At 49.2% G+C, this 24944-nt stretch overlaps 1 protein-coding gene across 1 annotated transcript in view; it reads right to left on the bottom strand.

Moving 5' to 3' along the window:
* The window catches only part of LOC119259431 (ALK tyrosine kinase receptor), a 66693-nt gene extending 49149 nt beyond the window's left edge, over positions 1–17544 (bottom strand). The window contains exons 1-2 of the mRNA XM_054687763.1: positions 17452–17544; positions 17169–17297 (exon numbers count right to left, since the gene is read on the bottom strand). Coding sequence (XP_054543738.1) covers positions 17169–17280 — 112 coding nt within the window. The 5' untranslated portion in view covers positions 17281–17297; positions 17452–17544. The remainder of the gene's footprint in view (positions 1–17168; positions 17298–17451) is intronic.
* Positions 17545–24944: the final 7400 nt, after the last annotated feature.

Here is a 24944-nt window from a genome sequence, read left to right as displayed (position 1 = left end):
CCTACATGAGTCCTGATCCCCCTGTGTTCTTTTCAGGACCTTTTAAAAAATGCTAGCATCTGCTATTTGAGCTGAGTTCACCAGAACTGGGGGTTCCTGTGGGGATTATTCAAAGGGAATAATCACTGTTCTTCTTTATTCCTAGTGTCCCTCTGGAGGTGCCCAGCCCTGTGCTGGCCTCTGAGCTGAGCCTTGCCGGGAACAGAGTTCAGATGCCTACATGGGGGGTGAGATGGGGTGTGGCTGTGAGTCTGGCCGTATGAGCTGTTGTGGGCCTAGGAGGGCCTCATGGGGGGACCCTGGGAGCAAAGGGACCTGGCAAGTACTTCAGGCAGGGTGGGCATAAGATCAGGTCTAAGCGAAGGCAGACAGAGTTAGAAGCATGAGAGGGAAGGCCTATGCTGGGCTGGTTTTTGCAAGTGTCTCTGGGTCTAGAAGACATCGGGGACACCATTGCAGGTGAAAGCAGGCAGGCCCAGCATCTGAGAGGCCAGGGAATGAGCACAGTGCTTCTAGGGCAAGGCCCAGGTGAGCTGTCTGTTTCCTAACTTGTTTTGTCCTTCTTTTTGGTAAGTGCATGTGGGACCCTGAACCTCAGATACCTGAGAAGTACACTCCACTCATGAAGGGGGCAACTTCTCAGTAATCCCTGTGCCCCCGACCTGAGTCAGTCACTATGCTTTCACACAGGCACTGAGTGCTTGTAAGCACACCTAAGCTTAGCTTCCTGCAGGAAGAGTGATAGCATTCCCTTTAATATTAGGAAATTCAAGTTCAGAGAAGTGGCCGGCGTGTGGTACAGACAATGGATAATCAGTGAAGTCAAGAATTAAACACAGATCTGAGTTCTAGTTCAAGACTTGAAAAGGTGCTGGGATTACCAGGTAATCCTCATGGAATCTTTCTGCGAGTCTGGGTTTTTAAAAGTGGGCCTGGGGCTCTGTTACAGTCAGGGGTGATCTTGACAAGGTTGCTCAGGCCAAGAGAGAAGGCAGGTCACCGTGAGGTACTCCTAGGTATTTACCCAAAGGACACAGAAACATTAATTCCAAAGGGCACCTGCATCACTATGTTTATAGAAACACTATTTACAATAGCTAAGCTTTGGAAACAACCCAAATGCCCAAAAATAGATGACTGGATCAAGAAGATGTGGTACATATATGTAATGGAATATTACTCAGCAATCAAAAAAGATAAACTCATGCCATTTGCAGCAACATGGATGGAGCTGGAAGAGATCATGCTCAGTGAAATAAGCCAGAAAGAAAAAGAAAAATACCAGATGGTCTCACTTATAGCAGGAATCTAGGAAACCTAAATAAGGGAGCAGGAAAAAGAATAACTATAAGAAAGAAAAAATCAAAATCAATAAACAACTATAAACCAGAGACACACTGTGGGGGGGCAGGGAAAGGAGGGATTGGGGCCAAAATCGGGGGGGGGGGTGCAATTGTATGGGGAATATAAAAAGAAAAAAAAAAGAAAGGTGAGGCTGGTCAGGGTGCTGTGGGTGGACCCACAGCTCCAGAGAGTTACACAGTAGCCTCAATAGGAGCTTAGCCTAGGGAGACTGTGGGTTTTCAGGATGTACAGGCACAAATCTGGGGAGGCAGAGGCTCAGCCCCAGGAGGGGACATGGGGAGCCAGGAGGTTGTAAAAGTGAAACCCACTTTTGACTGGGATGCTTACAAGGTCAGGAAGCACAGATAAGACAAAGGGACTGGGTAATAAACAACAAAGCAAAACCTTGGTTTTTGGAAAGAGGATCAAGTAGTAGGTGGACTTGGTGCGGAGCTGACAATCTGAGAGCACATGGGTCCTCCTATTCCCCAGCTGAGAGTCAACATCAACCCCAGAGGTTCTGTGCAGCTGAAGGAAGATCAAGTGGCCCCCAGGGAGGAGCCTTGATTGGGTGCAGAGGAAGGAGGAAGTCTGGCTCTTTCCTCTTTTCTAATTTGAAAACAAACAAAAAAAACACCCCCCACTTCCTACCCCCTAACTATTATGCTAAAATTCACTTATGAGAGAACAAAAAGAACTTCATTATCTTGTTCTCACTTATACCACATACTGGGAACCTAGTTTAATATTCATTCACATCTAAGTTGTATAAAGAACCTACAAACATCAAAATAGTGGTTGGTTATAGACAGCTGAGTAAAGAAAACCCTATTAAGCACTGGGTTTCAATTTAAGTGTGCTGCAGCATCCTCCAAGAAGAAACAAATCAGTTAGTGATATACAGCACAATATTAAAAAAAATATGCTGGACAGTGACTGTACTCAATTCAGTGAAATGAAATAAAACATGAATGCAAAGGAAAATAAGTTCTCAACTGTCACTATTAATCACAGTAATGAGGATTTGCCTCATGTTGAAGGTCCATGTAGTTGTATCACAGAAAAGCAAACCTTTTCTATATTACATCTGTATTTCTTTTCCATGTTGAGAATCTTGGTTCTCCAGAACACAAGTGATAATAGAATTTTCCATAATTGTTTACTTTCTCCTCATTATAATAGTATCAGAGTAACAATACTACTACAACCATCATCAATGCAAAGCAAAAGTTTGCTGGTGGGAATGTAGACTGGTCCAGTCCCTGTGGGACACAGTATGGATGTTTCTCAACATATTAAACATAGGTCTACCATACGATCCAGCAATTCCACTCCTAGGTAATTACCCCAAAATTAAAAAACACCAATTTGAAGGGATATATGACCACCTATGTTCACTGAAGCACTATTTACAATAGCCAAGTATGGAAACAATGTAGGAGCCCAAGGACAGATGAGTGAATTAAGAAGATACGATACGTATACACAACGGAATACTACTCAGCTATAAAAAAACAAAATCTTGCTATTTGCAACAAAATGGATGAAACTGGAGGGTATTATGCTAAGTGAAATAAGTCAGAAGGAGAAAGACAAATACAGAATGATTTCACTCATATGTGAAATATAAAGTAACAGAGTAAGGGAACAGATAAAACCATATCCCCACTAAACACCCCCCATCCCAAAATGCCTAGAAATCTGACTGTAGAATTGAGGCTATCAGAAGAGAATGAGGGTAAGGGGGGACTCAATGGACTATGGTGGGGGATTGTGAGTGCTTTGTAGTATGGTGTGTACATTTCCAAATTATATACAGTGTTGTAAATCAACATTACCTCAGTTAAAATAATACAATTAAAACAAAAACTCAATCATCATATTTTGGTATAGGCTCTCTCCATCCTTCTATAATTTCTCAAGTTATACTCTACCTACGTTGTTTGGGCATACTGCCATTAACATGATAGCTTTTCCTCTGCGGTCTTTTGTTAGTCTTATTTCTGTCAACACTATATATTTAATGCTCCTATCAGTCATGTTGATATGTCTGTATTCATTTTGTTTCAAAGTTGAGTCTACAAGGGCTCACAATATTCTTTGTGTTCTGGGCTATTGTTACTATTTTTCTATTGAGTATATTAAACACATTACTCAATTTCTTTTTCTTCAAAAACTGATGATAATCTAAATTTCAGTCTCTAATAGATCATTTTCTGTTTTTTTGCTTATATGTCCAAAGTACTCTTTTTTCCCCTTTAAGGCCCAGCAATTTTACTAGAATATCCTTTGGTCTTGCTCATTCTGGGTCAATATTCTTAGGTACACAGTGTACTCTTTTAATGAGTAGTTTCAATATGAAAAGTTATCTTGAATATAGTTTTAAGGTTTTGTTTTTCTTCTTTGGTTAGCTTCCTTGGGTGCTTTTATCTGTATGTTAGAGCTTCTTTGCCTATCTTTACTGATGTCATCTTTTGACTTTGAAGAATTTTCTCTTTCCACCTTTTATTTCTTATAGGGCATTAACTACTGTATTTGCTCTAGCCTTCATTTTAATTTAATCTTTTCTGAAATTATTTTTCCTTTTATTTCAAATTCTTTTCTGAATTCTACCACCTAGTTTCTTATCTTTTCTAGTACTGATTTATGCAATTTTCATGTATTTTATCATTGTTTTAGGGCCTTTTAGCAAGGTGACACTTTTCATCTTTTTTGTGGGCATGCCTTTATGGTATGCTTTTATTTTCTGTATGTGTTATTCACTCCTCTATATTGTTTTTAAAAATTCTTATTATAATTTTGTATGTGATTTGATCTTGGTATTTTTCTGTATATGTCTTTATGTGACTAGTTTTTCCATTATTTTATAAACTCTCTATTCTTTTTTTAATACACCATGTATAATATGTCATAAAAATAAGACAGTTCAGGGGCCTCCCAGGTGGCGCAGGTGGTTGAGCGCCACACTGTGAAGCTGTCCACAGCCTCTGCAGTGCCAGTTCAATCGTGGCCGGCCACAGAGCAACCCACATGGCATGATAGACCTCTCCTGTCTTGCCCGCTGCTCCCCTCAGCAGTGTATTTCGTCAGTCTGCCTGTTCTGTTCCCCGCTCTGTCTCTGGTGAATCCTCTCACCCTCCTGTGCCTCTGACCTGTATAAATAAATAAATCTTTAAAAAAAAAAGACAGTTCATTTCAGATGTTTCTGACTCTGGTTTCTTTTCTCTAGTTTTATCTGGATCCCTCCTCCCATCTCTCTCTCTCTCATTTCTATTTTTCCCATCCCACTCAATATTGATTTCAAGCCCAGAAATTTCTTTTCAGAGTGGACTCTTTCCTGGAAAGGAGGCTTGGTGATAAGACTGCTCCTTCAGTTCATACCTGGGCCTCTTGTACTCACACAACACTGGACTGGGCAAAGCCTCTGCCAGTTTCAGAGTTGTCCTCAGAATGACTTTCTGCTATTTCCAGCAAATGTCTGTCAGCTATTTTCGGGTTTTCCTGTTCTCAAATTTATAAGAGAACCTGCAGCTTTCCTTAGCTTTCTCTTAGATACTATGAAGGTCTTGTAGTTGCTGGTGCTTTGTCTTCACTCACTTGTACTTTGGGACTTGAGGGGAATACCTTATAAAAATTTTTGCTATAAATGTCCACGGGTTTTGTTTTTGATATATATCAAAATTGCCTGTGCTTAGATTCAGAGAGCTCTCTGAATTTAGATTCAGAAAGTTAAAACAGAACCAAACCTGTGCTGTTACTATCATTTCTATCATCATCCTAAAATCCTTGAGAAACATTTTAATGTGAGGATCACTTGAAGTCATTTGTTCTGATTAGTTCCTTTATATCACCTGTCTTGTCAGGTACTCATCTGCAATTCTACTTCATTATCAGGGACAGCTCCAATGACCATGGCCTAGAACCTGCAGTTATATCACCCTTGGCTGTTTTGGATATAGCCCGCTAAGTATAATTTAACTTTTTAATCAATAGTGTCACCTAGACTTAAGTTGTTTATGGCTATCTGACACTTCATTAAAAGACTCCAGGTATAAATGTTTTATAACAGCACACTTTATTCTCTCTCTACTGTCAGGTATGCTTTCTTAGTACTTCAGCATGCCCTCCTGTGCTTCATCCTCCTTTATACCCAATGTTGGGGAGGGTGAGGAGGGTATTGCCTCTCTGTGTATCAGGCTGAGAGGCAGTTAGCTTAAAGAGCCTTTATTTTAGAACATATTTATATTTTGTTACTTACATTTGGTGGATGGTGGAAGGTTGTTACTCTGATTATGAATGAGCAGGGCTGGGAATCTTTAAGTTTTTCATTTCAATGTGTTTAAATGAGAGTATATTTATGTGACACCTCCATCCTGCAGTTTGTTTAGCTGCTTAAAGCCATGTTGGGTCAATATAAAAGGAAGGGGAATGAATTATTGCTTTACCTCATAAGGTAAGCAATCATGTAGAGAAGTTTAACAATTGGCATGTGGTTGCAGAGGAAATCTGAGGCTAAGTGTGGAGGGACACGCAGCATTGATTCCTTCTACAAGACTTTCCAGGGGATGAATTTTCCATGTTGTGCTCTCTGACTGTTTCTTAGGATGAATCTGTTAGCATGTACATGGTTATGTGCACATACACACCTGCAAAGCATTCTGGTAATTTCTCTTGCTCTTTTTAGATGATGTGGTAACAACAAAGCCCCATCTTTATGCTAGATGTGTTCACACACATGATCTCTTTCTACTTTTCCATCTTGTGGTACACAGTTCCTCCAAACAGGCAGAGTGCCTGGTAAGGCTGAGGTCTCCCAGGGAACAAAACCCAGAGGCCTGTGTCCCTGTCTGCCAGGAGGCAGATGCCCCGTTGTGGCCAGGAACCTGTGAGCAAACACCCCGCTCCTCCCCACCAGGGCAGCAAGTAAGAGCTGTGGAGATAAAAGCTGCTTCCAGGCCTGAATTACCCTAAACAGTTCTGACACCCGGCAATCTGGGGGAGTTTTAATGGCTCCTGTGATGGCTGCTGTGTTGTGTTCTCAGCCACCCCCGATCCCAGAGGGAACCGTCAGTAACACACGAGAGAAGAGAAAGGTCACAGAAAAAACACTATTCTGAAAGCAGAGCTGTAAAAATTAAGTTAAGGGAGGCCTTGAGGCTAATTTGGTGATTCCCAAGTTGGCTGCAGGCTAGAGTTGTGTTAATAAAGTATTTGATATTGAGGCAGGTGCTGTGGACCCCCCAGGAATTACACATCACAGAACTGGTTTTGAGGCTTAAGTGGGAAGTGGGGGTGGTTCAAACACCAGCCTTGCTCTCATCTGCTCTTGTCCACAGACTGGGGAGAGAAAAACTGGGTCTGATGCTCCACCAGAGGGGTTATGTTAGTAGGATTTGTCCTGAGAGAAGATAGAGCAGCACAGGAGGAGCCCTCACTGCTTTATTCCTGGTTGCTTCTGCACGTTGCTTGGCTCTAAGTAATGAAGGATGAGATCTGCACATGGCCCCTGGGACCGCAACACCACTGACAGGGCAGAGGGTGGTGTGGGCCAAAGGATTTGAGCATGAGGAACAAATGCCCTGACTTACAGTTCTGGGTCCCAGGCCCACTAAGGTAAGTTGGAGAATGGGGACACGTTAAATGGTAGGAAATCCAAATGTCAAGAGCAAAAAGGAAAGTAGTGGGGGAGTAAGTAGGACCACATGGTGTGCCAACAAGAGACGCCAAAGACTAGAGGGCTAGTGAAAAGAAATGACAAGCCACTTGTCTCCCATCCTGCCTGCAGTGGAGTTGCAGTGGCAGGACAGGCAGTAACCGTGAGGCTTCAACAAGCTCAAGGAAAAGGCCAAGAGGATCACAGAGATGTGAGCATTGGTGTCACCAGGTACTGAACTAACAACTGGGCATGGACCCCACACCAGGAATCCTCTATACAACAGCATGTGTTGCGCCACTGGACCCAGCCGGGCCTGCGGCTTCCCGCCTTCAGCTGGGTCCTCCTTCAATCTCAACGGCACCTCCCTCACAGAATCAAGATCTTCCACCTACTTGCAAAGAAATACCACCATTCAAAGTCCATACTGCTGGCTTGGACTCACACTTGCACACTCACACCCCCATGGCCGAAATGCAGAGGGCCCTATGGTTTGGTTGCTGGAACCATCAGCTGACAGACTGAGTGGACTAGTCACCACGATCAAGTCACAGAGCTGGTTGAAGTAAAAGAGAAATCTCTCTTCCTGGAGCCCTTTTTCTGAAGCCTGGGAGTTTTTTTTTTTTTTTTTTTTTTTTTTGATTCTCATTCAGGCTACTGGACAAACCCAGGCTATGCCTTATTTTCCTTACTTGTTAACATATTACCTGGAATGTGGTCATTTAATAAAAAATAACAACTACATGAATAGAATTTGCTCTTACATTATATGAAGTTTCTGTCAATATTCACTGTGAAACCCAAATCAGGCTTCTCGGAGCCAATCATCTGGGATTTGCTTGAAAGAAATGTTCGTGTAGAAACTTCTGGAAGGCTGCCTTATGACTGTGATCTTGACAAGCTTTAAGAGATGGAGAGCCTCTCTATTTATAATGATGGATGGATTTTAGGGGGTAATTTTCAATGCCCCCACACAAGTTACTTATTGCCTTCAAGAGGAATTTGAGGGTTTCACCTGCAAATTGATGATCAATTAGGGTTAAGGAAATTGATTGACTGAGAGGACTCAAAATGCAAACTAATGTGCCTCTTTATTTATTTATTTTTGACGTGGCTAGGTTTAAGAGGCCAGAAACTAGAATTTGTTTGAAGCTTTTGCAAAAAAAATTGAAGAAAAATATACACAGAAGGCACTTTTTTTTTTTTTTTGTGTAAATGTTAAAAAGTGCACAGCTCATAGGTTGGGAAGAGGGGAATCATAAACACACTGAAAATCTACAGTGGGCAACAGAGGAAGGGTGAGTGAGCTGGCCCAATCTTTTCAGTTATATATAATAGTAATGTTAATAATGATTTCACAATGACATTTTATATCAGTATATTCTTATGTACCTTTTAAAGCATGCTAGGGATGATATCATTTACTTACTATGATAGCCAGCTCTGAGAAAACACCGTGGCAGGTCATCAGCATCCCTCTGTTATGAATGAAGTAAAAATGGGGCCACAGAATATTTTTCTCCATAAGTTGCACAGCTAGAACTTTGACCTCTAGAATTCTGTGCTGGTCAACTAACCATTTTGCTATGGCCTGGTACTCAGTAGGCACTTTGTGAATACTTCAGTGTGCAACAGATGGGCTTGAGATGCTGCCAGGAATTCTGCCCATCAGAACCCACAGTGACTCTCAGAGCTTTCTGGTGAGTGAGTGACTCCTGGCACACAAAGCCACTGCAGGCAGGCTCTCAGCTGCCCAGTGATCGCCTGACCTCAGGGTAGTTACCCCCTTGTGTAATCCTTCCCTTTGAGTGTGGGTGAAACCAGTGACACTATCCCTCTCCCTCCTACACACACACACACACACACACACACACACTTTCTGAGGAAGTGCCAGTAACCATGAGAACTTGGGAGAGACTCCTTTCCAGGTAAAGCTTTCAGGCGAGACCCAGCACTGACCAACACCCTAACTACACCCTTATGAGAAATATGAAGCAGAAGACCCAGCTAAGCTGTGCCTGAGGTCCTGCCCCACAGAAACTGATGGTGCAAGCATGTGCTCTTTTAAGCCATGTGCTTTTGGTAATTTGTTATAAAGCAGCTGATCATGATCCAGCCACCCCAAGCCCTCTCCAGCAGCAAGAACTTTCCTTGGCCTCTACATCTTTTGAGCCAGCACCCTGTGCGAGGGGCAATGCCCTCTCCTCTCTAATTCAGTGATGGCAAAGGTGATTCTGCTTCTTGTTCCTGTTCCCCTTGGCAGTGGCGAGGGGCACTTTGGTGACCTAGTGATAGTATTTTACCCTTTCTCCTCTTGGTTCCTTTGTCCAGTTCCAGAACCAGATGAATTAAAAAAAATAGGAACATCTCTATTCAGAACCAGTGAAGCTTTGCTGCAATCAGCCAAGAGCTGCGCAGGCTCCAGGGGTGAGGCGGCGGGGTTGTTTTCCTGGTAGAAGCGGTCGGTCTGGGTACAAGGAGATTATTAACAGTGGTCTTCCTCAAACAGTGCTCAACGTGCTTATGGGATGCAGGGATCTTTTGTGTTCTGCTCGTCTTGGAGCTAAACCATCTGAAGAGCCACGGCATGAGGCCAAGGCATTTTGTCTGTAGCTTTGCCATCGCTCCAACCACCACCAAGTGCTAGATGCAAGTTCACCAGCCAACTTGGAGTCATCAGGGTGGCACTGTCTCTCTAGGGGGACCCTGGGATGGGCCGTTATGAAGTCACACTATGGAGTCCTGACTTTTTCAGAGGACACTGAATTTCATTCCAAAAATGAAGATGGCTTAGGTCTAATATGCAACAGACCTGCCTTGGGTGAAGGACTTTTCTCCATCTAGGGCAGGATCAGGTCAGACCTGTGGCGTGGGGGGACCCACCCCTACCCAGTGTGAACGGAATTGGAAGCTGGAAAGGGAACCTGAGTCTGCCTCGAGTTGGGCTCACAGTGGCGGGGGCTCAGGTGGGCCCAGCTCTGCCTGGAGCATTTTTCAAGGGGCCCTTTGGCTCCTTCCCAGCTGGAGGCCGCATGACAGGGCTTGGCATAGAGCAGGCACTTGTGAAACTGAACTCAGCTTTCTGCGCTATATTTTTCAGGACTGGGATTCAGGGAAATGTGAGAACAGTGAACAGAGAGCATGAGTGGACTCTCCTGGTAGAGAGAACGAGGCAATCTAGGTGCAGCAAGAGCTTCCCTCTCACCGCTGCCCGCGGGGCAGTGTGGGGATCACCTAGGATGAGCTCAGAATTAGAGAGGGGAGCCTTGGAAGTGAGCCGGCTTGAGTCTGCATGCTGGCTCGACAGCTGGTTGGTGCAGCAAGTTACCCAACCTCTCTGAGTCTGTGTCCCCAATTCTATTTTTTTTTATTTACACAAGCACTGGGTACAGTCAGAAGCGGGGGAGGGAAAGAGAATTCACCAGAGCCAGAGCGGAGAGCAGAGCAGGCAGACTGACGAAGTACACTGCTGAGGGGAGCAGCGGGCGAGACAGAGGAGAGGTCTGCCGCACCATGTGGGTAGCTCCCTGGCCAGGAATCGAACCCGTGCTGCAGTGGCTGCAGACAGCTTCATAGGTTGCGTCTTAACCCTTGCACCACCAGGGAGGCCCTGTGTCCCCAATTCTAAAATGGGGGTGATAATAATGGGTGATGTAGCCCACTCTGTGTCAAGCATCTCTCTAAGCCTTGAGCATGTATTTACACAAGAAATCCTTTCATCAAACCTATGAAATGTAAGTACTAGTCATATAAGCACCATTTTTTTTTGGGGGGTGGGGTGTGTGGGGGGTAGGGAGGGGGTGAAAGCACAGGAGGGGAAGGGAGAGGCTGAAGGTAAGCGGCTTAGCTGGCACTTGAACACAGGGAGTCTGCGCTCCTAACAAGGATGCTGACCTGCTTCCCGCTGGTGAAGTCATCCTGGAGGCTGGTGGGGTCTGAAAGAGACACTGCATGTGCTACTGCTGCGGACCAGAGGACAGAGGACAGGCAGGCAGCCTGCCAACTGACTCACCCGGGGAAGCACTGTGGCCGCCGGGTGCTCTGCTGGGAGCGGGTCTCCTGCCCTGCTCCACCTTGTCCCCATCACTAGTTCCCTACAGAAGTGCTTTCTCTCCCCGAGGAACCAAACAGCCCCTGGACTTCTTGTTGGCGTCCTTGTGGACGCTGACTGGTTTGCAGAGCACTCGGCCTCTTGCCCTGGAAGAGACTCGTTAACATTGGTAATGGGGACGATGAACGGAGAATGAGGCCTCCCCTCCTCTCTGGCGCACGCCTGCCAGCTCCTGGGAAGGAGACTCACCCAAATGAAGAGTGACATTCTAATTGGGAAGGCACTGAACCTGCCATGGTGACGGGGTGCCCACGAGCCTCGTTAGGGCCGCGCTTGGTGCATCATGACCAGTCTGCTGCCGTAGGGTGATAATCTCACATCAGCGAGGTGAGAAAGAGCACGCAGCACACGCTCAGACGGCAGCTGGGCGGCGGGCATGTCCAGGGCCCACAGGGGTTCGGAGGCTCACATCGGTGGCCTCAGGGCTGCCCACCTCTTTAGGGAGCTGCTCCCCAAGACGGAGTGGGCCCTCACACAAGTGGCTTCCACAGGCCCCCCGTGAAGGCTGGGGAGCAGGGCGGGGTGCCAATTAGCAGCCACCATCAGCCTTCTTACATGTGCACAGGGGTACCGAGTGCCCTGTGTGTGTGGAGGGTGAGTGGAGACACAGATGTGCTGTTTAGGCAAAAACTAACGTGAGAACAGAGCTTTTCAGAAAAGAGAGATTCCTCGGGGAGACCTACTCAACAGCGGGATCCCTAAGATTTCTTTAGCACAACTTTGCCCTTCCACTTGTTATCTGGCTTAGAGAATTTTATTTTTAATGTAATTTTTAAGAGACAACTTACACACAAGTAGTAAAATTTAGAGCAAGTCACCTAGCAAGTCACCTGCATTCTGCTCTGGGGCCTCAGTCTCCCTGCCTGTAAAGGGGGCTAATGTAATGGCTCCAATAAACGAGATACCCGCGCAGAGCCCGGGCACAGCCCTGCTGGGGGATGGCCGCCGCTGCTGTGCAGGGTGAAAGCAAAGGACCCGAGAGGTGGAGCCTGCCTCTCACCTCCCCAGGCTCGCTGCCCCCTGTTTTGAGGTCAAGCTGCCTAGACTCTACTTCAGATCAGGAATACCTCAAGAGTTGGTTAAAAATGTAGATTTGACCTCCTGTGCCCAGACACAGATCCCACAGGTCTGCAGGACCTAGGAATCTGCATTTCAATAAGTGGTGCCTGCAGCTCATCCCTTCCCCAGGCAGGTGACCAGATGCAGGTGATGTGAGGACATGTGTGGACAAACCCTGGGGAGATCCAGGTCCCCAGTGACACAACATCCCAGAGTCTGTCGCTGGGGAAAACCAAGAGCTAATCTCATTCCCTGGAGAGAGGAGGAAGGAACCCCCCGCTCTCTGATCCCTACGTTTCCTGTCCTTGCAATGCCTCCAAAACCGGCACAGCTAAAGCAGAGGTACTGGCTCCCCTTCTCCCTGCACCGAGCACAGAGCTGTAGGCAGTGCCAACAAGTGATAAAGTGATAGGAAGTTCTGGAATTAGATTAGGAACAAGGATTCCTCACTACTGGGGTGTGTTCCTGAAGTGAGTCTAGCCAGGCCTGTAGGGGCTGAGCGCAGAAGGCTCTAGATGGAAACAAAGACCCCCGCCAAAGAGTGTGAAGGCAGCATCTGGGGAGGGGGCAGGCCCTGAGAAGCCTGCCTTCCAGCAGCGCCCTCATCCCCAGAAGGGCGTGCTCAGAACGTAATGGCTCTGGCTACAAATTCTATTAACTCTAATAGTTGTTCTGCGGTGAATGGATAATGCATTTAGCAGAAATAGAGCCAATCAATTTATGTGAAACACATAAAACTTTCTCATTGGAATTGGCATCTGTTCTTGAGCCACAGCAGCAAGTGTGGAAACGGGCAGTCTGTCGCCCTTGCTGCTGGGTGCCATGGCGCATTAGCAGTGCCGTGAGTTCATGAGAGATGGGGGCCAAAAGCAGTTCTGATCTGGGGCGCCACACCCCTTCAGCCCTAAAACAGGATGGGGAGGGACTTGGAGACTGCATCAAAGCCTTGGCTTCTAAAAACAGCACTTTTCTGCCCATGCCTGTGTTCACGTGAGTGCTTCTCCCATGGGCTCTGCTACCTGTGGGTTTGCGGACACGACCCTGCTGTCAGCTGAGGGGTTAGAAGGTGGCGCAGAGGGGCGTCGGCCCCAGGAACACACTCGGAGTGAGGGCCAGCCAGGGCCAAGCACGGGTTCTGAGTCCCGGTCCAGTGCTCTTTTCATGACCCAATGGCATATTTTCAATGGTCCCCTCCACGCTTTGGCAAGAGGTGCGTGCTCAGAAAGAGGCAAAACCACCTGCTGCAGCCAATTCAGAGGCCGAGACTGTGGCTGACGCCAGGGCTCTAGGAGCCGTTGATATGTATGGCGAGGTCTACACTACGGGCTGCTGCTCAAGCAACTGAGCTGATTCCGATCCAATCTCCCTGCCCAACACCCAACACGTCATGGCGCACGAGGGGGCAGAGAGCTGAGGTGGGGCCGCTGGACTCTGGGGGTCCTGCCTGTCTTTACCTGGGTTTTTGGGGAGAGGGTGTGGTATAGGCTGCTCGCACCTCCTCACCTCTAATGAAGGCTCATTACAGAGAGACAGACAGACAGACAGACACACAAACACACACAGAGAGAGAGAGAGAGAGAGAGAGAGAGAGAGAGAGAGAGAGAGAGAGAGAGAGAGAGATCGAGCTCTCCAGCCTGAAGACTACATTTGGTTGGCGTAATTGTATGTGCACAGCTGACAGATGTGATTCCCCCAGACTTAATACCTGCCCCATTTTCTCTGTTTCTTCCTCTGGCTAGCTAACGTGACTCAGAGGCTTCCGAGAATGCTCCGTGAAGCACCTGGGCAGGCTTTTCCCCGCATGGGTGCTCAGCTTGGCTCTGAGGTTGGGGGCGTGTGAGGGAACCCCCGGGCCCAGAGGGTCGGGCCTTGGCAGCGGGGAGGGCCGGCTGGGGACGTGAGGAGCGGCATCTTTGTGAGGGACTTTCCGGAAGTCCCGACATGGCCTTGGGTTCCCGGAGTGGCTCTGCCACCCGCCTCGGGGTCCGGCCCAGCAGAAGCTGACAGCGCTGAGCTTTGGGAGGAAGATCTCAGTCTCTTGTCTCCTCCATCCTTGGGATAGGGGTGGGGAGGGGAGGGGTTGACTTGTTCACTGGCCCTGTAGGGGCTCTTGTCTGAACCCTCTTTCTAGTCTCTAATGTTGCTCTCTGACCGGAGACTCGGATAGCAGCTTGGTTGACTGAAGGAATGTAGACTTTGGATCCAGTGTGGCCCCACCATCTACCAGCTGTGGGGTTCACATCCTTCCAGATCATTCTCCTCATCCCTGCAGTGGCAATCAGAGCAGCTGTCCCTGGGCTGCAGCGAGGGACTGGATGAGCTGATGTGTGAGACACTCGGCCTGGGCCAGGCGTACTCACGGACTGTTCCTTCCCTTCCTCTCCAGGGCCCCTCAGGTCATGCTCTGGGCATGGCATAAGGTTCTTGCCACAGGTCAGGACCTGCAGTGCACAGGCCCTTCACTGCCCTGGTCCAGAAGCTCTAGAACACTGAATCCCGCTCACTTTGTTTCTGTACCAGGCCCATGTGAGGGGGCGAGGGGAGGCAAGTGCTGGCCGGGTGATTATTTCTGAGCAGGTGTGGCCCTCACCTTGGCCTCCCATGATTGGGGCAGAAGCTCTCCTCCTGCAGGCCTCTCTTCCACACAGCGCTACCCTCCTGGCAGACCCGCTTTACCACTCGTCTGCGTGTGTGTGCGCTCTCTCTTCTAGACTGCGCGTCCTCTGTGCTCCTGCCCTGGGTCCTTGTCTGCTCAGCATCACTGAGCACAGACCTGGCCACAGAGCAAGTGCAAGGCCAGTGGGAGGGTCCAGACTAAGGCGGTGGGGATGGGCCTGTACATGGGCCCCAGGTGCGGCCTATCTTCCTGACCATGAAGCTAAGAGCTGGTCAAGTCTGGGGTTTGGTGAGTGTTATCCTATGGGTGGGGGGCTGGGAGGACACCCAGTTCCTCTCTTCTCCCATAAATCCTCCCAGAGTACACAGAGACCCAACCACAGGCTGCTTGAACCCGCAGCAGCAGGCAGGACAGGGAGACCTGCCAAGATGGGGGGTGAGGCTTCCTGCTACTGGGCCAGGTAGGGGGTTGAGGGGGGGCTGTGAGTGTAGCCCTGCAACTCCTCACCTGGCTGCTCCCTTAGGTGAGGCGGCACTGGGTTCTGGGAAAGCACTGGCTGTTTATTTATAGGCACCTACTGTGATGCCTCCTGGGCCTCCTGGGCATGTATTTGAGTCAGCATGCTCTTCCCTTTGAGTTGGGGTCTCTCCGGAAGAGAGACAGACACTGACCCAGAGCCACCTGCACATCACTCCTGCCCTGAGGCTGGCAGCGAGGCAGCCAGTTTGCAGCCCTTATCATCACGGCCTCTCTGGAGACCACTGGATTCTAATTTTATTTGGAGGTGGGGGGCCATCGCCACTCTGAGTTGCGTGTGATTTCATTAGTCTGAGTGGCTATTGGGCAGGCCCTTATCGATTAGCCTCTTAGGGAAGGTGGGAGCTAGAGGGCAATAAACCCGGATCCAGGCAGGCTGGATGGCTGTTTCCTAAACGCTGCTGCGGGGGAGCCAGCTGCAGGCGTCTGAACACTGAGCTCAAGCATCAAGCGCCCACTGGTCAATCAATAAGAGTTTCTGGAGACCCCGCTATGCGCTCAGCGCTGGCGCTCAGGCGGGCCTTGTTCTGATCTAGGGCAGGAGGCAGTGCTGGGCCAAGAACAGGAAGAATGTGGGGGGGGCCGGGGGGGGGCAGGAGGGGTGTAGAAGGCGACTTCCCCCTTTCAGGTGAACCAGGCATGTGGGGAAGTAAGGCGCCCCCACTTCTGGAGACTGGCTCCTCTTCGTGTGGAAAATGAAAAACCCTTTGAAGTCCAGGTTACAGGTGAAGGGAGGAAGAAGAGGTGGTGCTGGGAAGGGAACCGGCTCTTTTCCTTGGCCTTGGGAGCTGATTAGATCAGGCGGGAGTCAGGGAAGGACAAGAGTTAGTCCTGGGCAGCTTCTCAGGAGAGAGAAAGGGAAGGATTTCTTCCAAGACAAAGCAAAGCGAGCATTTACTTAAAAAATTGAGTTAATGGATGTAGCGGCAAAGGTATAAGCTTCTACATCTTTTTTGGTTTTGTACCGTGTACTAAACAAGCATTTCACATTATAAAGACAAATTAAAGATTTATCACCAATCTATCCTTATCTCAGTACACAATCATCTTTTCTATGGAAGATGCGGTGGACCCAGGTGGTTCGCCTCTTGGTCTGGGTGCTGATGCTGGGAGCAGTTTCACATGCCGAGCACCAGCACCCCATGGCCCCGGGGGCTCCCTGAACATGTCAGGCCTGGGTGCCCAGCTCCTCTGGGACTGGGCTCACAGCCCCTGAAGCCCCCGAGGAAATCATACTAGGTTTGGACACTGACTCCGAGAGATTTCCTCCTGGTACGGAGTGGCTGAGCAGCCACACCAGGGTTGAGGCTCAGGGGCTGAAGTGGCTTGTGTTTGAAGCAGCAAGAGCCCTCCATGAGAGTCTTTCAGCCTGGGAGTGCCACATTAAACATCTTTGGAGGGGAGCCAAGTTTTGGGGAGATGTGTTGAACCAGAAGCCTGCCTTTGTGGAACGGATGACTTAGCTTTGGGCCCAAGCCCCTTTCCAAGGAGAAGACCATTGCCAGAAAGTTTGCTTTCTTCAGTAAGTGAGGTGTAGAATTACGGGACTGAGTGGAGAAGACAGCAGCTGGTTATCCCATTGGTGTTGGGGCTGGGCATGCTCCAGGCCCGGAGGAGAGTTTCCCCTCTGCACACCTTCCAGAAGTTCCCAGGTAATAAGAGAACCAAACGGCTTCCTCTTGGAGCCCCGGAGTCAGGTGGTGTTCCTTCTAAAGGTGGACTATTTTATTCTTTAAACAAAGCTCCCACCCCAATTACAGCACATAGTTTTCTCTTGCCTTTTGCAATTAAAAAACAAAACAACAACAACAAAAAAAACTCTTCAAATTTGTAAGTTGAAGCATTACCTGTAGGGTCAAAGGTGGGGGTCTCACTTGGCAAGTTTTCCCCAGGCTTGGGTTCCTTGTTTGAATTTCTCTCAAACAGATTTCTTGATTTGGGTGCTTCCTTCTGTGGCATCTTGTCCTCCCCACTGACTGGAACAGACAGACCCCATAGGTTGGGTTAGGTGAGGCTCAATTTAAGGGAGACAGATGATCTTACCCCGGGAAGGGTGGGAGACAGTAAGGCTTGGGGAAGCCAGGGGGAGTCTGGCTTGGGGGACCAGTGCTAGGAAGAGGGTGAACTCACTGGTGAGGTAACAGTCCAGGCTGATGGAGATGTTGTCAAAAGCCACGGTGGCTCTGGATCCTTGTGCCCACCACGCGACAATCTGCAGCCAGAACCTGTGAGAGAGCCGAGGGCGGCGTGTCAGGAACAACCTGGGCGGGTTATGTCTTAGGGTTCGGCATTCAGCAAACGTGCTGACTGCCAGCTCCTGGCCATAGTTTTTACCAGTCTAACCTCGTCTCAGAGCAGCAGTGAGAGGAGCACAGCCAGCAGCTCCTCCATCTCCAGCAGGAACTGTCTCATACATAGGCTGACCCAGTGGAGTTTGGGCTCTGGGACACCTCTTTGGATCTCTGGGTGTGCACGGTATATAGAAAGGGGTGGGTTTGCTATTCAGCGGGCGTTGGCCAGGGAGGCTGAAGTCGTTACTAAAACACCGAAATGTTTCTGAGCCAGGTGGTAAACACCTGCTGGCCCATGAGGGGCCTCTGCTCGCTGTCTCAGGCAGGCTGGCTCTCGTGTCCCCTGGATTCTCCCATTATCCAGCAACCCACAGGCTAACCCCATACACAGTGTGGGGTCTCAAGAACCCACTGCCTGTATCCCTGTGCTGTGCCCGATGAGTTGCTAAATATGAAACACTTTACTGATCCCAAGGGGGATGTTTGCAACCAACACGAACACAGAGTGGATCTTAAGTGTTTTTTTTTTTTTTTAAGATTTATTTATTTATTTACACAAGCACTGGGTACAGTCAGAAGCGCGGGAGGGTGAGAGAATTCACCAGAGCCAGAGCAGGGAGCAGAGCAGGCAGAAGGACCGAAGTACACTGCTGAGGGGAGCAGCGGGCGGCAGGAGAGGTCTGCGCGCCATGTGGGACCCTCACCCGGTGGCCGGGGATTGAACTGGCGCTGCAGAGGCTGCGGGCAGCTACGCAACCCAGTGTTCAACTGCTGCACCACCGGGGAGACCCTGGACCTTAAGTGTTAACAGTGAGCACACTGAGATACTGTGCTCAGGCCAGGGCCGGGAAGGCTTTAGAGAGAGATCTACAGAAAAGCACCTTAGGCTCTTTTGCGCCCTGGGCGGTCATCCCCGGAGGGCTATCAGTCACTCAGCCCTTTCCTGCTGTGAAGTGAGTCTCCTGAGAACTTCAAAAACCTTTTCCACCTTTCACAAGTCAATTGTGAAGGACACTCAAAAAAACTATGCAGTCTTGGGTGTGGATGTTAAGACGCCAAGAGCGGGAACCCACGCCATGGATGTGCTGGGTAAGGCGGGTGTGGGCGAGCATAGCATGGAGCGGCACTCCCAGTGCAGAAGCGTGCACGGGATGTAGGGCCCCCAGAAACATCATGCTCAGGTAAACCAGCCAGGCAATCAGCAGGGGCAAGAGCTCCTGATTCCATTCCTGTGAATGAGTCCACTTTTATGCAATGTCTGGAACAGGCAAATCTTAGAGACAACAATGCGGATGAGTGGTTGCTGGGCTGGGGGAGGGAACAAACAGTACTGACTGTAAACCACACAACGGCTCTTTCCAGGATGGAAATGTTCTAGAATTAGATTGTGGTGCTGTCTGCACAATTCTGTAAATTTGCTGAAAGTCATTGACGTCTACACCTGAAACAGGTGAACTATATTATATGTAAATTATAGGTCAATAAAGATGTTAGGAAGAAGGAAGAGAGAGAGAATGCAGATAAGAGTGTTGGCAGCATGGGGCATCAGGAGCGGCGTGGAGAAGGTGGGCGAAAGGGCACAGGAAGTAGAATGTCAATGCAGGAGAAAAAACATAGGAAAGAAACGTGCAGGAAAAAGAATTCTCATTCAAGGTTTGTTCTGAGGGCTGCAAAGCTTTCAAGCCAACGAGTGAAACTCCCCAGGGGCTGGAAGGCCCCCGGCACATCTTGCGCAGACGCCCTGACCCACTTGGAGAAGGTGCAGATGCCTCCTGGCCAGAGGACAACGACTGCCCCCTGTGGGGGAGAGACTTGAAAATCAAAAACCGACTTTTACCCAAACAGTATGTTTGTGAGGATTCTTCTCAACTGAAATGCTCAAGAAATCCTGTGAAATCTGGGCACTCACAAATAATCTCTCCTGTCTCAAAGTCACAATTAGAGACCCAAATCTGGTTCAATTCTGAAGAGGAAATGCCTGAATCTGCCAACCCCACTGGTGCCTTCAGGCCACACTCCCTGTGGGGGGGTCTACAGGCCTGAGCACCCTCCCTGCTAAGTCAGGACAGGCTGGCAAGGAGGGCTGGGGGATGGCTGGGTTAGTTGGATGTGGAAGGGGGAGCACCCACTAGAGAATCCCCAAATCCTGTTCTAGGATGCCTGGGGGTGCCAGGTGAGGGGCAGGACTGTCGGGCAGCACAAGAACCCACTCAGCCTGCCTAGCAGCTCCTGGTGCTGTGCATGTGCCTCCAGGAGGCATCTTTCATTAGAACCTTGAAAAGCATCTACAAATGGGATGAGTCTTGGCAAAGTCACAGCCACTTTCCCTGGATCTCATGGGGGACACGATTGTAGATAAGTTCAGGTTTGAGCCTGGTAACCAGGTCTGGGATTCTCAAGGGACAAAAGAAGGCTCTAAGACTGCTGTCTCATTCTTGTTATGATATTTGCCAGGGTTAAGAAGATGCTGCCCCCGGCCAGCTAGAGAGCAGGTGCTGAATAGTTACTTGGGAGGGTACATAGAAAGAATCATATTTCTGGGTTGAAGCATCCAGAAAATAAAGCTATCTGATGCATCTCTACAGAGGGGGTAAGGCCTACAGCCCACCTTTCTGACCATCCTGTTCTAATCTGTCATCCACAGGCTGAGAGGCCAGGCCAGGTACTGATTTCTATGCTTAACTGCAGAATGGGTGTGCCCTCTGGGAGGGCCTGGGTGTCTTGAGCAAGTAAATCACATGTGTGTGGCCATCAGTGTGGGAGGAGAGGGTCAAACCCTGTTTTCCTCAAACAGGCCCTTCCAGGGAAGCTCCCTTCCCCTCTCTACTCTCCAGGTTCCTGCTTTCCTTCTTCATTACTGAGCGATTAGAGCTGCAAAGTTCTCAACCAGCCACTGGGCCTGTTTGCATGGATGGCATGATGCAAGCCGGGACTGGAATGGCTTCTAAAAAGGAGAGTTTCTAAAGTGCTCTGCAAGGCAACGCAGTGGCAGCTGCTGTTTAAAAGAGTTTGATTGACGCTGGGAATTGCACATATTTTTGAGTCAGGAACACTTATAACAATCAGGGAAGACTCAGTCAGATGTGGAATCAAATGTAAACATGTGAGCTGCCTCTGTCCACTCGGGGGGCCACACTGCTGGCCCCTCCCTAGCCCTCCCCAGGGGCTGCAGGGAAGGGACAGGTGAGCAACACCCTACTGGGGTGTGGAGAGGGCAGTCCAGGAGCGGGGTCTGGGGATGGAGGGACAGGGCAGGAAGGGGATAGCAGGACCAATCTAGGAGCTTCTTCTCTGTGGGAAAACTGGCCAAGAGGCTGGGTGGTGATCAGGGCCTCCCTGATTCAGCCTCTCTACTTTGAGGGTGTCTGTTTTTGGTCTTTACCTGAGCCTCAGGTGAAGAAGAGGTTGCTCAGGGCTCTTCTGGGTCTCTCCCTGCTGGAGATGGGCAAGACTGCCTCAAAGACTTCAGAACCTTATGTGGCCCAATCATTCTTTCTGGTTGAGGCCCTCAAAGTACAGAGACCACATCACTCATCACTCATCACTCTCCGGTCACTCATCACCTCAGTCTCGAGTTTCAGCATGAACTGGGGGGCTGCTCTGGCTCTGAGGGAAAGCAAGGCCCATGCCACATCACTGCAGGCCTGTGGGGGCTGGTGTTCTCAGAACATGCAGGGTACTTTGTGGCCCTGAACCTCGAAGTACTGTGTGGGGAAAGGATTCCTCATACCCAAGGCTAGAAGAGCCTTGCCTGCCCCTCTGTGGGCAGCCTGGTCAGTGTGGAGGGAGGTGGCAACTCTTTTGGGGCCCCTGAGCTCCCGTACTGATCTGTGCCATTTCAGAGCATGGCAGCTGGGGTCTCCTTCCAGCCCTTGGGGGAGATTTCGCCCCCCTGTCCTCAGGAGCATACACCAAGGCAGAGCTTCTAGCTTCTTCAAAGGAAACGCTTTGACTGCCGGGTGGCTGCTGCCTTTCCTCTCTGCTCTGGCTGGTGAGTCTGGAGTTTGCTAACACGGACTTGGCTGGCGGTCCTGGCTGGAACCTGGTGTGCATCGAGTGGCCCCTCACAGGCCTCACGGAGCTTTACAGAGAGGCGCGTTGAAAGCCCACCTCTGGGGTGCTGGGAGGTGGCCATGCAGGCCTGCCTAGAGGGGGTGGCCTGGGAGCCAGGTGCCTCCCAGACGCAGGGGCAGGTCTCTGCCTGGGAAGTGCTGATGCAGCTCGCAGGCTGCCTGGAAGAGGCACAATCTTGTCAGGTAGCAGACTGTTAATGGACAGTGAGTAGAATGCCTTCTTGGCCAGCCTGAGGGATTGACAAGCCTAATTAAGTTCAGTTAATGATTTTAAATAGCTGACATAAAAGGTGTGTGTGAATGCGGACTGAGTGCAGAGGGATGCTTTGGGGAGAGGGCAGGAAGGAGGGGTTGGCCTGGGTAAAAGGCATTTTACACATGGGTGGCGCCGTGTCTCAGATTCCTTCACCCAGCAGGCCGTGGGCTAGGAGGGGGGTGTTCCGGTTCCTTTCCATGGCTGGGCTTGTTGGGCTCTGGGCTGCTTGGCATAGAGCTGGCAGATGCTGCGGAAAAACACTTTCCCCGTTTCTCACTGTGCTATTATTTACTCGGCAAAAGTCTCCTAAAATGGACTGTCACAAGGCTCGGGCCTCGGTGTGCATTTCTATGAGAATAACGAATGTGACGAAAAAGCCCTGAAGCATCTGTCTCGTTATCTGTGTCAACTTCTGTTACCGGTAGGAGAGGAGGGGCAGGGGCCAGCTCGGGCTCCTGGGCACAGCCCTGGCTGGTCTGTGAGGCTGAGACGGCGCAGACTCGGGGAGTCTCTGGCTCCTGCACAGTGGGTCAGGGCCTTCAGACTCAGCAGTTGGGAGCACCCTCTCTCCCCAAGTTGCACTCCCAGAAGTAACTTCTAACATGGTTTCCACCTGGGCATGATGCACCAAGAACAGGGAGGCAGCACCAGGTGATTCAGGGTTGCCCAGGGCCCTAGAGATGCTCACAGCGCATCTGCCCTGAGATGGAACTCTTTGGGGTAGAACAGGGCAGAAAACGAATGTTCAGGCAGGCCGAGCCAGCTTGGAGAATCCCTCAGATGCAAGTGTTCTCAGTCCAGCCTTCAGATCCTGTGCTCCGTGCTCACCTCCCCAAGATGAGGCTAAAGTCTCCTGTTGGCATGCTTGCCCTGGTGTGCGGCCAGCTGAAGGCCCGCCACGGGACTGCGGAGGGCAGGGTGGGGAGGGGCAAGTTCCTTTTTGCTCTTTCACTCTCTCATTCTGTGTCATGTGTCTCAAGTTTCCTGGGTGCCAGGCCTTGAGGGGGAAAGGCACAAGGTGGATCTAGTTTCCTGGGGCCCTGGCCTAGCACAAACACTACTGCTCCACAGGTTCGCATGTGTCATGTGTCCAGGGGGGGAGTATTGCAATGGGAGAGGGAAGAGGGAGAGAGAGACAAAGAGAGGGAGCATCTTCCTTAGGAAGACTGCCCCTCTGGACGTCTCTGAGGCAGGATTCTCTCTGGTGGGGGTGTGGTGGCCCGAGAAGGGAGCTGAGGAAGGAGGGCAGGGATCCATGGCAGAGCCAACGTGGGAACTTTTACTGCCATCCCTTGCAAAACCCGCATTCTGTCATCTCATTTAGTCCCACTCCTACTCCATACCCTTGGTGCAGTACAAGCCCTGTGGAGCAATGGTAGGCTGCAGGGCTGTCCAGAGCTAGAAAGCACCTGGCTCCACCTCTCAGAGGGACTGGGGCTCTGCTCTGCCTTTCTCAGGACACCCAGACATTTCCAACACCAGCCCTGTCCTACCCCTGCTGCCCTGCTGGACCGTGACTTGGAGGGCTGGGTGGTACCAGGGACGGTGGCGCTCCCAGCGGTGAGAAGACCCAGGTAAAGGGCAGTTGCTCGTTCCCTTCCCCCTGACAAAAAACCATCATTGTGGGGATGAATTAACAGCCTTTGCTCGGTGGAAGCTTAGTTTCAAAAGAAGAGTGGAGTGAAGATGGGGCTATATACTTTTGGGGATGCTGGGTAAGTCACTGAAACTTGTTAGGCAAGTTTTGGCTTTTAGAAATCTATGTCAGGTAGGTATTTTCACATTGGAAATATTTCTTCAGCGTGGGAGATTCTAGCTTACAGTTCCTCTTTTTAAATCTATTTTTTATTAGAAATCTGGTTTCTCAGGCAGTGTATCCGAAGTCCCCACTCTGCCTTTGAGTTAAGATTGAGCACCTACTGTGAGTCAGGTATTGTGCCTGCAGTTAACAGTACAGAGAGGCATACAAGATAAACCTTGGCTTTGAGGAATTTGGACAGACTGTTGTTCATGTTATTTATTGACTAAATTCCTAAAGTTCCTTATACTTTTGTCCCCATAGAGCTAGAATCTACACAGAGAGACAAGTGAAGAAAGACTTTAAATAAGTGAATGTCTAGGTGAGTAGTAGAGCTATGTACAGAAGGCTCACTTGGGAATGGGGTGTGGTTGGGCCATGTTGAAGGTACAGGTGGCATGCCAGTCTGGCAGCTGGGACCCCAGGTAGAGGACTCAGGTAGAAATAGATGATGAGTTATCCACATGGAGATGATGCAGGAAGTCATGAAAGTCAGTGAGATTCTGGGATAACAGTATATACAGAATTGGATTCTTTACTGAAGGGAAGGGTAAATCAATAAGAAGTTTCATCTGTAGAATGGAGGACAGAATTGGACTTTCAGTGGTGAACTTAATGGTGTACGTACAGATGTTGATTTATAAGGATGCATAAAGGAAGCTTAAATATTGTTATAAATGCAATGTTCCCTCAATAAAAAATTAAATAAAAAAGAATTAGACTCTGCTTGCATCAAATACCAGTAGTCTAGTTAACCCCTAAATTCTAGACTTCATGCTTGGAGACAGAAAGAGCTGAGAACACAGGGTTACATTTTCATAGGCACAAAGAGTTATGAAAAACATGTATTTACTGGCTTATAAACTGAGCTGTGGGTGTGACCAAGAAAATCTTGAGCAGGCCCAAACATCCTGTTGTTATAAAGGGGTTTACTGTGCATATTGCCATTTTAAGGGACTACTTAAACCAGGCTTACAGGTCGGATCTGTCTCACAGCTTTGCACTCTTGATTGTGGAAACTTAGCAATCAAAAGCAACCACTTGTCCCAAACGTCACAGTAAATCAATGTTAGAAATAGGATTTAAAGCTCAGAAATGCTAATCTATTCCTTGCTCCAACGATCTGGGATACATTGTGAGAAAGAAGCAGGGCTAGATCCTTCCAGAGTTATGAATGTTTGATCTGTATGTGCCAATGCCTGGTT

The sequence above is a fragment of the Talpa occidentalis genome, unplaced genomic scaffold (genome assembly GCF_014898055.3).
Source record: "Talpa occidentalis isolate TD23 unplaced genomic scaffold, MPIMG_talOcc4v2.1 talOcc4.5, whole genome shotgun sequence".
Taxonomy (NCBI): Eukaryota; Metazoa; Chordata; class Mammalia; order Eulipotyphla; family Talpidae; genus Talpa; species Talpa occidentalis.
This window is presented reverse-complemented; position numbering and strand designations above follow the sequence as displayed.